The following is a 14,300-nucleotide window of genomic DNA, read 5'->3' on the forward strand; positions in this document are numbered from 1 at the left end:
TATATTAGCTTTATTAGCTTGTTAGAATTAAAATTATTTTTTAATATTGATGCAGGGATAAACTAGCTACTTTCAGGATGGCAAACACCTATTCATTGATGCTACAAAATTAATCCTGGGCACTTAGCTATTCACACTTAACATTTCCTTCATATAAGTCATTAATATAACTAAGTTAGTTAATGATACCAAGTCAGCTAGAAAAGTTAGGTTTGAGGAAGGTGCAATAAACTATAGATTAAGCAAATGGACAGCAAAGTACCAAATGGAGCATAATGTGAGGGTTTGCACTAGGTAGGTGAATTAATAACCACATTTAAGTTGTTCAAAGCAAATAAATATTGGTAAACATACACAAAGTGCTGGAGGAACTCAGCAAGTCAGGCAGCATCTGTGGAAGGGAATAAATAGTCAACACTTTGGCCCAAAACCTTATTATTTGAGATTTTAATATGATATCTGGAATGGTAAAAGTGAAGTCTGGGCTCTTTTGTTAAGCATGTCACATGTTCCTCAGTAGTATTGAGGGAAATTGATTTGAAAAATGAATGTTCAAATGATCTGATGTAGTTTTCTTATTTGAATGAAGCTAGTAAATGATGGTGTTACACGATATTATGATTACTGTACCTGTGTCACAGTTATGATGTCTGAAAGTTTAAGATGAAGAAGATGCTCTCAATAATTTCCCTTTTTCAATTTAAAATAAAATCAGGCAGATATCTGGAGCATGGGGATCCTCTTGTATGCACTTCTTTGTGGATTTCTCCCATTTGATGATGATAATATGGTAACTCTATACAGAAAAATAATGGTAAGTTATTTATCTTGAATTATTTGTACATTTTGCATAAGCACATCCCTGCCTTCTCTTTATTCTAGCCAGTGCAATAAACTAGATCTTTTGGGCTGCTCAATAACATGTCAATTGATCTTCTGTAAATGACAGAACAGAATTATAGTAGAATTTGGAGTAACTTGCACAATTTGTGCAAATTAAAGATCTGTTCTATAATCCACACAATTTCATAACTAAAAAAAAGTTGTATGAACGCAAGTGATTGAGAAATTATCCAATAGATAAAGGGAACAATTCAAGAATGTGCTTAAAAGCTCCTAAGAAGGGAGGGGGGTGGTGGGGGGTAAGAAACTGCAACATCCTCACTAACTCAATCTTCCCTGCCCATATTGAGAACCTAGAGTCTGTTTAAGAGTTCATTGAAGCCCTGTATTTCCTACATAAGGAAACTCCATAAACTACTCATCTGGTGTGTCAGGATAGCATAGCAGTTAATGTAATGCAATTACAGTGACCCAGATTCAACTCCATTGTTGGCTGTAAGAAGTTCAAACATTCTTCCTGTGACTGTACGGATTTCCTCCAGGTGCTCCAGTTCCCTCCCATGTTCCAAAGCTGTATGGGTTAGTAGTTAATTGGTCACATAAGTGTAATCGGGTGGCATGGGCTCTTTGTGCTGCATTTCTAAATAATAATCTGCCTGCTCTATCAGGTAATGGGGTTTCCCATATTTGGCCTCACTATCACTGAGGTGCACAAATTCAGAGGGGGATCAGGTCACTCTCAATCCCAGAGATAACCTACCAAGAAAGTTGTTAACTCTGATAAAGGATGTTCAAGAATAAGGTGTAAGCAACTAATAGGCACTTTATCCTTGCAAGAAATTGTATAATGAAGGTGAAGTGCAGGGAATTGCATAAGATTTTGTTCTTTAAGATGTTTTTAGAATGTTAATTGAAAATGCATAACACTTCTAAGAAGATTTGGATTTTAATTGATAACTTCCTTTTAGAATTGAGAATCAGTTTAAAATTGAATGAATCCAAAAATACAAACACAGGAAATTAGTCTTGTTTGTACTGTATGCAAAACTATTTGTTTTTGTGTAGGAACAAATATATCTCAATGAATAAGCATGCAGTACAAATGTCATATTCTTTCCATTCTTAATCCTTAATTTTTTTAGGCTTTATCTAATACCCAACAGCTTCAATATTATTGATTTGCAGTTTACCAGTTTAATCATGCCTTCACTCTTTCAATCCTTTAATTTCTTGAACTTTTAATGTATATGAATCAAGTTTTTGCACTGTAGCTTCTTATCTCAGATTTATTATCATCTGATTCCTTTAAAGCACACAACAGAAAAGATTTTTACCATTGTGCCTTCAGCTGGATAACTTATTCCTTTTGGCATATTGAACCTTTGGTTGTTTGAGGAATATTGAACATACTTAAAACAAACATTTCAACTTACTTTTTTTTTGCAGAGGGGAAAATATAACATACCCAAATGGCTCTCGCCTGCAAGTGTACTGATTTTGAATCAAATGTTGCAGGTAGAATTCTATTGCATGAACTTCTTGAAATCTGTTTTGAAGTGTTTTAAGAAACTTGAAAAGTGTGCAATTTAATTTCCTCTAAGGTGTTATATTTATTATGTGTTTAATTACCGGTACATGTATGTCTTGATAGGATTAGCAGTGGGCACTTTTAAATTACTCAACACTGTATATTTTAAATACTGCAAATATTCTTTACCTTCAGCAAAATTTATCTCTTCAACAAAAATGGATTTAGAGCTTCCCAAATGGGAATGTAAGGGTATAGGCTCTGTATGATAGCCCAGATATAAAGATACCTGTAAAAACACCAAAACTCGGAGACTGCCATTTGGCAAGTATAGCCTCTGCAATACAACGGTCATGTCAGAAAATCAACATTCATGAGAATCAGCATCAATCCAAAATACTGATACATCTTTCATTTTTGCTTTCTTTTAAAAATAGAATTTAATCTAAAAACGGGTAACTTAATTCTTTTCCTAGGTGTATTCTACAGCTATTTAATTAAGCTATATTCAATAACAATATAGTGTAAAACAATAATGGACCACTTTTCCTGATTTATATGTAGATATTATACAGCTATGAAGATCGGGCAGTACTCTAGCAAAAAAGGAAAGAAAAGTGACCACCTTGTTCTTGGGATTATTGCCTACTTAGATTGTCCTATTTCTAGTTGGAATTTTGGTACAGCACTGTTTAAATATCCCACTTGCTATGAAACTAAGATACTGAAGTGTATCAAAGCACCTTTGAGCACCTGATTCTATAGATTGTTCTAATACCTTTTAAATTAAAAAAAAGGCTAAAGATCAAGATCAAAGACTGGTGCAGAGCCAGCAACCTGTCTACTAATATGAACAAAACAAAAGAGATGTTTGTTGACTTCAGGAGGGCGCGGAGCGACCACTCCCCGCTGAACATTGATGGCACCTCGGTAAAGATCGTTAAGAGAACCAAATTTCTTGGTGTTCACCTGGCGGAGAATCTCACCTGGTCCCTCAACACCAACTCCATAGCAAAGAAAGCCCAGCAGCGTCTCTACTTTCTGCGAAGGCTGAGGAAAGTCCATCTCCCACCCCCCCCCCCATCCTCATCAAATTCTACAGGGGTTGTATTGAAAGTCTCCTGAGCAGCTGCATCACTGCCTGGTTCGGAAATTGCACCATCTGGGATCGCAAGACCCTGTAACGGATAGTGAGGTCAGCTGAGAAGATCATCGGGGTCCCTCTTCCTGCCATCATGAACATTTACACTACATGCAAATCTGCAAAGGAAACAGCATTATGAAGGACCCCATGCACCGCTCATACAATCTCTTCTCCCTCCTGCCGTCTGGGAAAAGGCTCTGAAGCATTCAGGTTCTCATGACCAGACTATGTAACAGTTTCTTCCCCCAAGCTATCAGACTCCTCAATACCCAGAGCCTGGTCAGACACCTTGCCCTATTGTCCTGTTTATTGTAATGCCTGCACTGTTTTTGTGCACTTTACACAGTCCTGTGTAGGTCTGTAGTCTAGTGTAGCTTTCTCCGTGTTGTTTTTTTTACGTAGTTCAGTGTAGTTTTTGTACTGTGTCATGTAACACCATGGTCCTGAAAAACGTTATTTCATTTTTACTATGTATTATACCAGCAGTTATGGTCAAAATGACAATGAAAGTGGCTTGACTTAACTTGATTTTTGAAATTTATTTGAATTTGATTCTACAGATGTTTTGTTTTTTGACAGCAGAGATGTTTTAATATTAGAATAATCCACAGATTTATCATGATACTTGACCCTACATAATTTTAATGTTGTTTAGTCATCTTGCTTTGCTATTTCATCAAGTGAAGGAAATCTTTACTTCAATTGTATTTAAGAGCGCAAACATGAGGAAATCTGCAGATGCTGGAAATTCAAACAACACACACAAAATGCTGGTGGAACGCAGCAGGCCAGGCAGCATCTATAGGGAGAAGTACAGTTGACGTTTCGGGCCGAGACCTTTCTCTATAGATAGATAGATAGATAGACCCTTCTCTGTAGGAAGTACAGTCGATGTTTCAGTCCGAGACCCTTCCCTGTAGGAAGAAGTACAGTCGACGTTTCGGGCCGAGACGCTTCTCTGTAGGAAGAAGTACAGTCCATGTTTTGGTCCAAGACCCTTCTCTGTAGGAAGTACAGTTGACGCTTCAGTCCGAGACCCTTCTCTGTAGGAAGAAGTACAGTCCACGTTTCGGGCCGAGACCCTTCTCTGTAGGAAGAAGTACAGTCCATGTTTTGGTCCGAGACCCTTCTCTGTAGGAAGTACAGTTGACGCTTCAGTCCGAGACCCTTCTCTGTAGGAAGAAGTACAGTCCACGTTTCGGGCCGAGACCCTTCTCTGTAGGAAGAAGTACAGTCAACATTTCAGGCTGAGACCCTTCTGTACTTCTCCCTATAGATGCTGCCTGGCTTGCTGCATTCCACCAGCATTTTGTGTGTGTTGCTTCAATTGTATTTCGTTGTTTACCAAGACAGTAGATCAGAATCTCTTGGGCCGAGGAAAATCATGAATAAATGACATTTTGTTAGACTTCTGTTCTTCAAATGATTGCTAATTCACAATTTTAGTTTATGAATTTCATGAATTTATAAGGATTAGGAATTAATTTTAGGGCATTGAGCCTACTGCAGTGTTCAGTGAGTTCATGGGTGCTCTGATCTTCAGCGACAACGTACTCCATTTATCTACCTGATCCAAAAGCCTTGATTTTACCCTTTTTCACATCCTTAAAATATTTAAGTTCTCAGTATCCACAGCTGACTTTGGTTTAGAGTTCCAAAGATTCTTAACTTTTGAGAGAAGAAAATGCTTCATCATGATTTTTAAGTAAATGGACTCTTGCAGTGAATAATCACAGTCACTACTAATTGCAGACTCTCTAGCCACCAAAAACGCCCTGGTACCATCTACCCTGTCAGTTCTTCTTGTGTTATATTACGAATCTTATGCTGTATTGGGGTTCATTCAGAAAAGGTTGAAAATCTTTATAGATGGTGTGTTTGGAGCAATATTACAAGTTGTAGATATGAGGCATTGATGTGGGGGAGAAACATTCATGTCAAAAGCACTTCAAATTTGAAATACAGATATATGTTATAATGAAATGTAGTAACCATCCTGATTTAATTCCCAAAACATCCCAATTTGTAAATCATTTTGCACTTGCTTAGGGGAAAATAATCCAGGATAATTGAAATTTGGGTTGAGGGGGCGGGGGGAGTCAAAGTTACACAGTATAGAAACAGGCCCTTCGGCTCAACTAGACCATGCCAACTAAGATACCCCATCCAGGCTGGTCCCATTTGCCAGCATTTGGCCCATTCTAAATCTTTCCAATCCATGTACCTGTCCAACTGTCTTAAAAATCATTATTGTAGCTGCCTCCGTCACTTCCTCTGGAAGCTCGTTCCACATTAATATCACCCTTCGTGTTTATATATTTTTTAAAAAGTTTCCCCTCTCACTTTAAATCTGTTTGCTCTACTTGTTGATTCCCCAGCAGCAGTGGGGGGGGGGGGGAAGACTGATGTATTCAGCCTATCTATGCTCCCAATGATTTTATGCACCTCTATAAGATCACCTCTGGAGTCCCTAAGGCAATGCTACATTGAGTTCAATGCTGACTGGCAATTTTTACGATGCCACTGGAGCCGAACTGTATTGGTCTCTGCCGTTTCTTTGGATTCATCAGCTGCATGGGGGTGGGGAGGGGCATGCCGGATGGGCAACAGCTTGCTCTCCATATCATACTGCCTGGCTTGTGTACGGTTTGTGTACTGACACGTAGACCACTAGGTGGCAACATCAATGGTAGACCCTGACTAACAACCGACCTCTATTTATAAGATCACTCCTGTCTTATGCTATGAATTATGTCCTAGCCTGCCTAACCTTCCCTATAACTCAGTCCCTCAAATTCTGGTAACATCCTTGTAATTATTTTCTGCACTCCTTCCAGTTTAATAACATCTTTCTTACAACAGTGTGACCAAAATTGAACACGGTATTCCACCTTTGACCTCAGCAACGTCCTATACAACTGCACCAACACCACCTAACTATAATACTCATGGCCATGTCATACATGGGTCGACAGGAATATGGAGGAATTTAAGGTGGAGTGGTTATATGGGAGCAACACATACAAAATGCTGGTGGAATCCAGCAGGCCAGGCAGCATCTATAGGAAGAAGCACTGTCGACGTTTTGGGCCTGAAACATCGATAGTGTTTCTTCCCATAGATGCTGCCTGGCCTGCTGCGTTCCACCAGCATTTTGTGTGTGTTGCTTGAATTTCCAGCATCTGCAGATTTCCTCATGTTTGGGTTATATGGGAGGCAGGGTTTAAGGCTCGGCACAACATTGTGGACCAAAGGCGCTGTACTGTGCTGTACTATTCTATGTTCTATAAAAAAGCTGCCTTCACTGACCAGCCTACCAGTGAATCCACATTCAGCGAATTATGTACTTGTACTCCAAAGTCCCTCTGTTCTATGACACTCCTCAGGATTCTGCCATTCACTGTGAAAACCCTATCTGGTTTAATTTCCAAAATGCAATACCTCACATTTATCTGAATTAAACTCCATTTGCCTATGTTGGCCTACATAGTCAGTTGATCAAGATTGTCCCCCTCCCTTAATTTTTTGATAACCTTCATTACCAACTATACCAACTGTTGTCGTGTCATCTGCAAACTTACTAACCATGATTTGTACATTCTCATACAAATAGTTGATATTCATGATTTAAAAAAAAAAATGGGGCCCAACACCAGCCCCTGAACACGCCACTAGTCAGGAGTCTCCAGTCTTAGAGGCAACCTTTTACCATCATCATCTGATTTTTAACAAGCCAGTTGTGTATCTACGTAGCCAGTTGTCCCTGGATTCCATGTGATCTACTGAATTCCATTTAAACCTCATCTGCTGCCCTGCCTTCATCCTTTACACTATCAAAAAGCTCAACAAGTTCTTGCTCTTCCATGCACAAAACCATGCTGTCTATCTTTAATCAACCCTATCTTTTCAGATGTACATGTATCTCATCACTCAGAATTCTCTCCAGTAATTTACCTACTACAGATATTAGACTTACTGGTCTGTAGTTCCCAGGTATTTCTCTGTTGCCCTTACAAATAAAAGCACATTTGCTACCCTTCAGTTTACTGCAACATCATCTGTGGCTAACAATAATGCCAGGGCTTACACAATTTTTTCTTTAGCCATCCACAGTGTTCTTAAACATAGATAATATGTATGAACAAAATATTTAATTATTCATGCATTCACTGAGTTCTCTAATCCACTATCATAATATCAACTGTCAGTATTTTACCTGAATCAATATAATCCTGCAACTCTGCTTAAGTGGTCTCATGAGTGATGCCTACAGCTTAATTTATGGTTCGACAAAGGCTAGTTTGAGATGTACGTTAATTATCCAATACAATTGAGCATCTATGATTGAGATAAAGGTAAATTGGATAGATTATTTAAAATAAATATGTAATTATTCTTCTCTCAACATTTTCAAAGAATTGTGACTTCTAAAAATTTCTATCACATGGACATTTATAACATAGAATTTGAAAACTATGCATTGATTTGTGCAGATCTTTCACCGGAGCACCTTCAATTAGTTGAATTTAACATTGCTGAAGTGCAAGGACAATTATGTTGCCAAACATCAGCAATTCAAAATATTTACACTGATAAATATTCACATTAAATTTAAGTTTTCAAAATTTAATTACTAACTAAGTTGGATCTGAAGACATATAAGTGATTTTAAATTTTGTTTGATTTATTTTGCGTTTTCAAAGGTATTTGGAAGGCCATTATAGCTCTAATTCCTTCTCACAGGTAGATCCAAAGAAGAGGATCACTGTAAAACATCTTCTAACCCACCCCTGGTTAATGCAAGATTACGGCTGCCCAGTTGACTGGCGTACCAGATATCCAGTGAGTGTTCATAAATAAAATGTGATTTTCATATTTAATATTAAAAGTACAATTCTTAATTATTGAGATCTCTACCATATGATTTGCTTTCTAAGTTTATAATTGGTAATAATTGAAAGGTTCAACATGCATTTTTTTGATCAGAGAATATACAAGTTGCAAATTATTCAACTTTGGTATTTGTTTGCTTATCAGGCAGTCGCCTGTTAATGATGGCAGTGCGGTCAGTATGGACTGTTTAGGCCAAAGTTCCTGTATCTGTGATGTGCTACTCTATGACAATCACATTCTAAAACACATTAAATTCATTATGTTGTAACAGTTGTAAGCTTGAGGTTACATCTCCTCCCTCATTACCATTTAGAGCCTCAAACAGCCCTTCCAGGCAAGGCGACATTTCACCTGTGAGTCTCTTGGGGTCATATACTCTGTTTGGTGCTCTCGGTGTGGCCTCCTGTACATTGGGAGACCGCTTCACCGGGCAACTACACTCCATCCGCCAGAACAAGGTGGATCTCCCAGTCGCCACCCATTTTAATTCCACTTCCCATTCCCTTTCTGATATGTCCATTGTCACAATAAGACCACACTTAAATTGGAGGATCAATACCTTATATTCCATTTGGGTAGCCTCCAACCTGATGGCATGAACATCGATTTCTCTAACTTGCAGTAATGCCTCCCCTCCACTTCACCATTTCCCATCCCCTTTTCCCTCTCTCATGTTATCTCCTTGCCCTCCCATCACCTCCCTCTGATGCTCCTTCCTACCCTCCCCCCCCACAGCCTTTTTTTCCTTCATGGCCTTCTGTCTCTTTCACCAATCAACTTCCTAGCTCTTAGTTTCATCCCTCCTGCCTCCAAGTTTCACCTACCACCTGGTGTTTCTCTCTCCCCTCTCCCCTCCCCCCCCCCCAACCTATCAAATCTACTCCTCGGCATTTCTTCTCTAGTCCTGCTGAAGGGTTTCAGCCCTAAGTGTCGACTGTACTTTTTTCCATAGATGCAGCCTGGCCTGCTGAGTTCATCCAGCATTTTGTGTGTGTTGCTTGGATTTCCAGCATCTGCAGATTTTCTCTTGTTTGAAGCTTGGAATTACATCTTCTGGGATTTTGTGTATCTAAGAATTTTTAAAAGCCTTCTAATCAGAATGTGACCATTTATTAAAAAATATATAGAAAGTATATATTCTGTTTCTACAAACACCTTTAAGAAAATCCGACGGTTGTTTCTTGAGATCCTATTGCTATTTTAGTGTTTTATGTCTCCTAATATGGATTCTGTAAAATCAAGTTAAGTGAAATTGGTCTATCTTATCCAAGCTAGTGAAATTTTCTTGGACTGGACTTCACAGCTCCAGCAATCAACATCTGATTCTAACCTCCAATGCTGTCTGTGTAGAGTTGCATGTTGTTTGTCCCTGTATCTGCATGGGTTTTCTTTGGGTACTCTGGCTTCTCAGATTCCAAAGACATTCTTGTTGGTAGGTTAATTAGTCGTGGTAAATTAGTCATTGTGTAGATGAGTCAGGATGGAGTTAATGGGCATGTGAGTGAGGAACGTTTATGTATGTTGTAAAATTTGATTTGCTCTGAGAGCCAGTATAAACTCTGGGCTGAATAGCTTGTTTTCTCATAAGGAGATATGGGGAATCTAGCATCAATAATTTCAATAGGATATTCTGGATAAATTTCATTATCTAAGGAGTGACTAGAATGTGGCTAATAGAATTGTGGATGAGATGAGTAGTATAAAGAGATTTAAATGGTTGAGGGAATGAAATGAAAGTTCATGTTAAAGAAGATCAGTGGAAGAGATTTGTGGTTTATAAGCATTTTCATGGACTAGTTGAACTAAATAACCTGTTTCATGGTTATATGCTTCTTGTCTATGAAGTACAGTGTTTTGATTTATTGTTTTCAGTTATTATTTTTTAAAAACAAAATGATCTTCTGCATCTATATCCCAGATAGAATGCAGAATTGTGTAGAATTAAAACCAAAAGTTGAGATGTAGGAAATGATACGACATTTCATTATGGGAGAGCTTGAATCCCTACCTCACCTAAAGTAATCTTGTCGGCTTCAAATAAACTGAGGTAGATGGTAGCATGGTAGCATTTAAATTTGCACCAAAACTTTTGAAAGAAGGTCATTTGAATTAAGCAATTCTGTGGGAAGACTTTGTATCAGTATTCACTGAGGTTCAAGGATGACGAAACTCAAAAACAAAAGAAAGCTCCAAGTATTTTTTACACTTAATTTTGTTTTGGTTTATTGTAAAAGATAAGACTAATGATTGTAGATTATTTTCAGTAGATTACAGCTAAGACTGGAAATGCAGATTGAGCTGGTATAATCAATAAAAAAATTCACGGAGATCCGAACCTGTGAAATTTGTTTCTAGGGTTATTGTTTGAAGAAGTAAAACCAATGTACAAGGTTACAGTGGATAGGCAGGTGGTATAGATCATAAAAGGGTGGGGAATTATCATCAGAATTTTAAGCTGCCAAGTTGGGTAAACGTGTATTTCTATGCATGTTGGATCATTTTGAAATGATACATTTCATTCCCCCTTTCACTGTAGAATTGTCTCATCTCAAAGCTGTCATGCAAATTATTTATTTTAGTACAAGCTGTTTGGGTAATCAACATCTGCTCTGCAGAATTCACAAATCACTGCCCAAAAATTTGAGATAAGGAGTAAAATTTGCTGAAGATTTCTGAAACAGTTGAGACCAAGAGATTATAAAAATTGTACAAACAAGCTGGATGAACTCAGCAGGTCGGGCAGCATCCGTTGAAAGGAGCAGTCAATGTTTCGGGTCGAAACCCTTCGTCAGGACTGAATAAGGAGGGGGCAGGGGCCCTATAAAGAAGGTGGGGGGAGGGTGGAATGTGCCAAGTGAAAAACCAATCAGAAGAAAGATCAAGGGGTGGGGGAGAGAAAGCAGGGAGGGGATAGGCAGCAGAAGTGAAGAAGGAATGTAAGGGGAAAGCACTATGTGTAGTAGAAGAAGGCAGAATCATGAGAGAGGTGATAGGCAGCTGGAGGAGGAGGCAAAGTGAAAGTGGGATGGGGGAAGGGAGAGGGAGGGAATTACCGGAAGTTGGAGAATTCAATGTTCATGCCAAGGGGCTGGAGACTACCCAGACGGTATATGATAGATAGATAGATAGATAGATAGATACTTTATTCATCCCCATGGGGAAATTCAACTTTTTTCCAATGTCCCATACACTTGTTGTAGCAAAACTAATTACATACAATACTTAACTCAGTAAAAAATATGATATGCATCTAAATCACTATCTCAAAAAGCATTAATAATAGCTTTTAAAAAGTTCTTAAGTCCCGGCGGTAGAATTGTAAAGCCTAATGGCATTGGGGAGTATTGACCTCTTCATCCTGTCTGAGGAGCATTGCATCGATAGTAACCTGTCGCTGAAACTGCTTCTCTGTCTCTGGATGGTGCTATGTAGAGGATGTTCAGAGTTATCCATAATTGACCGTAGCCTACTCAGCGCCCTTCGCTCAGCTACCAATGTTAAACTCTCCAGTACTTTGCCCACGACAGAGCCCGCCTTCCTTACCAGCTTATTAAGACGTGAGGCGTCCCTCTTCTTAATGCTTCCTCCCCAACACGCCACCACAAAGAAGAGGGCGCTCTCCACAACTGACCTATAGAACATCTTCAGCATCTCACTACAGACATTGAATGACGCCAACCTTCTTAGGAAGTACAGTCGACTCTGTGCCTTCCTGCACAAGGCATCTGTGTTGGCAGTCCAGTCTAGCTTCTCGTCTAACTGTACTCCCAGATACTTGTAGGTCTTAACCTGCTCCACACATTCTCCATTAATGATCACTGGCTCCATATGAGGCCTAGATCTCCTAAAGTCCACCACCATCTCCTTGGTCTTGGTGATATTGAGACGCAGGTAGTTTGAGTTGCACCATATCACAAAGTCCTGTATCAGTTTCCTATACTCCTCCTCCTGTCCATTCCTGACACACCCCACTATGGCCGTGTCATCAGCGAACTTCTGCACATGGCAGGACTCTGAGTTATATTGGAAGTCTGATGTGTACAGGGTGAACAGGACCGGAGAGAGTACGGTTCCCTGCGGCGCTCCTGTGCTGCTGACCACCGTGTCAGACCTACAGTCTCCCAACCGCACATACTGAGGTCTATCTGTCAAGTAGTCCACTATCCAATCCAATCCAATCCAATGAGGTGTTGTTCCTCCAACTGAAGTTTGGCCTCATCATGGCAGTAGAGGAGGCCGTGTATGGACATATCCGAATGGGAATGTGAAGGAGAGTTGAAGTGAGTGGCAACTGGGAGATCCTGTCTGTTGTGACGGACGGAGTGGAGGTGCTCAACGAAGCGGTCCCCCAATCTGCGTCGGGAGCACTGGATGCAATAAATTACCCCACCAGACTCACAAGTACATCGCATGCCCTCCACCTCTTCAATAACTTCCAGTTCCCCAATCCCGACCGCTTCATTTTCACCAAGGATGTCCAATCCTTATACACTTCAATTCCCCATCAAGAAGGCCTCAAAGCCCTCCGCTACTTTCTGGACAATAGACCTCACCAGTTCCGCAACACCACCACACTCCTCAGGTTGGCGGAACTGGTACTCACACTTAATAACTTCTCTTTCGGCTCTTCGCACTTTCTTCAGACCAAGGGTGTAGCAATGGGCACTCGCATGGGCCCCAGCTATGCCTGCCTCTTCGTGGGTTATGTGGAACAGTCTATGCTCCAAATCTATACTGGTACTGCTCCCCAACTTTTCCTTCGATACATTGACGACTACATTGGTGCTGCTTCCTGCACCCATGCTGAGCTCGTCAATTTCATCGACTTTGCCTCTAACTTTCACCCAGCCCTCACGTTCACTTGGTCCATCTCGGACACTTCTCTCCCCTTTCTCGATCTCTCAGTCTCCATCTCTGGAGACAGACAGTCCACTGACATCTATAAACCCACTGACTCTCATAACTACCTTGATTGTACCTCTTCCCACCCTGCCAAATGTAAAAATGCTATTCCCTATTCCCAGTTCCTCCGTCTCCGACGCATCTGCTCCCAGGATGAAGCTTTTGGTTCCATGACATCCCAAATGTTCTCTTTCTTTAAGAATCGTGGTTTCTCTTCTGCCGTCATCAATGATGCCCTCACCTGCATCTCCTCCATTTCCCGCACTTCAGCCCTCACCCCATCCTCCCGTCACCACAACAGGGACCGTGTTCCCCTTGTCCTCACCTATCACCCCACCAGCCTCTGGATCCAGCATATTATCCTCCGCAACTTCTGCCACCTTCAACAGGACCCCACCACTAAGCACATCTTTCCCTCTCTACCCCCTCTGCTTTTCGCAGGGATCGTTACCTCCGCGACTCCCTGGTCCACACGTCCCTCCCCACAGATCTCCCACCTGGCACTTATCCCTGCAAGCGTAAGTGCTACACCTGTCTCTACACCTCCTCTCTTACCACCATTCAGGGCCCCAGACAGTCCTTCCAGGTGAGGCAACACTTCACTTGTGAGTCTGTTGGGGTCATCTATTGCATCCGGTGCGGCCTCCTCTACATCGGCGAGACTCGACGCAGATTGGGGGACCGCTTCGTCGAGTACCTACGCTCCGTCCGCCACAACAGACAGGATCTCCCGGTTGCCACCCACTTCAACTCTGCTTCATATTCCCATTCGGATGTGTCCATACATGGCCTCCTCTACTGCCATGATGAGGCCAAACTTCGGTTGGAGGAACAACATCTCATATACCGTCTGGGTAGTCTCCAGCCCCTTGGTATGAACATCGAATTCTCTAACTTCCGGTAATTCCCTCCCTCTCCCTTCCCCCATCCCACTTTCAGTCTGCCTCCTCCTCCAGCTGCCTATCACCTCTCTCATGACTCTGCCTTCTT

The 14,300-nt window shown here is 40.8% G+C and overlaps 1 protein-coding gene across 4 annotated transcripts in view; it reads left to right on the forward strand.

Moving 5' to 3' along the window:
* melk (maternal embryonic leucine zipper kinase) overlaps positions 1-14,300 on the forward strand; it is a 93,775-nt gene that overhangs the window by 39,479 nt on the left and 39,996 nt on the right. For all 4 annotated transcript variants that reach the window (XM_073023995.1, XM_073023979.1, XM_073023986.1 and 1 more), the window contains 3 exons: positions 716-814; positions 2,290-2,358; positions 8,259-8,357. In XM_073023995.1, coding sequence (XP_072880096.1) covers positions 716-814; positions 2,290-2,358; positions 8,259-8,357 — 267 coding nt within the window. The remainder of the gene's footprint in view (positions 1-715; positions 815-2,289; positions 2,359-8,258; positions 8,358-14,300) is intronic.

The sequence above is a fragment of the Hemitrygon akajei genome, chromosome 2, assembly GCF_048418815.1.
Source record: "Hemitrygon akajei chromosome 2, sHemAka1.3, whole genome shotgun sequence".
Classification (NCBI taxonomy): domain Eukaryota; kingdom Metazoa; phylum Chordata; class Chondrichthyes; order Myliobatiformes; family Dasyatidae; genus Hemitrygon; species Hemitrygon akajei.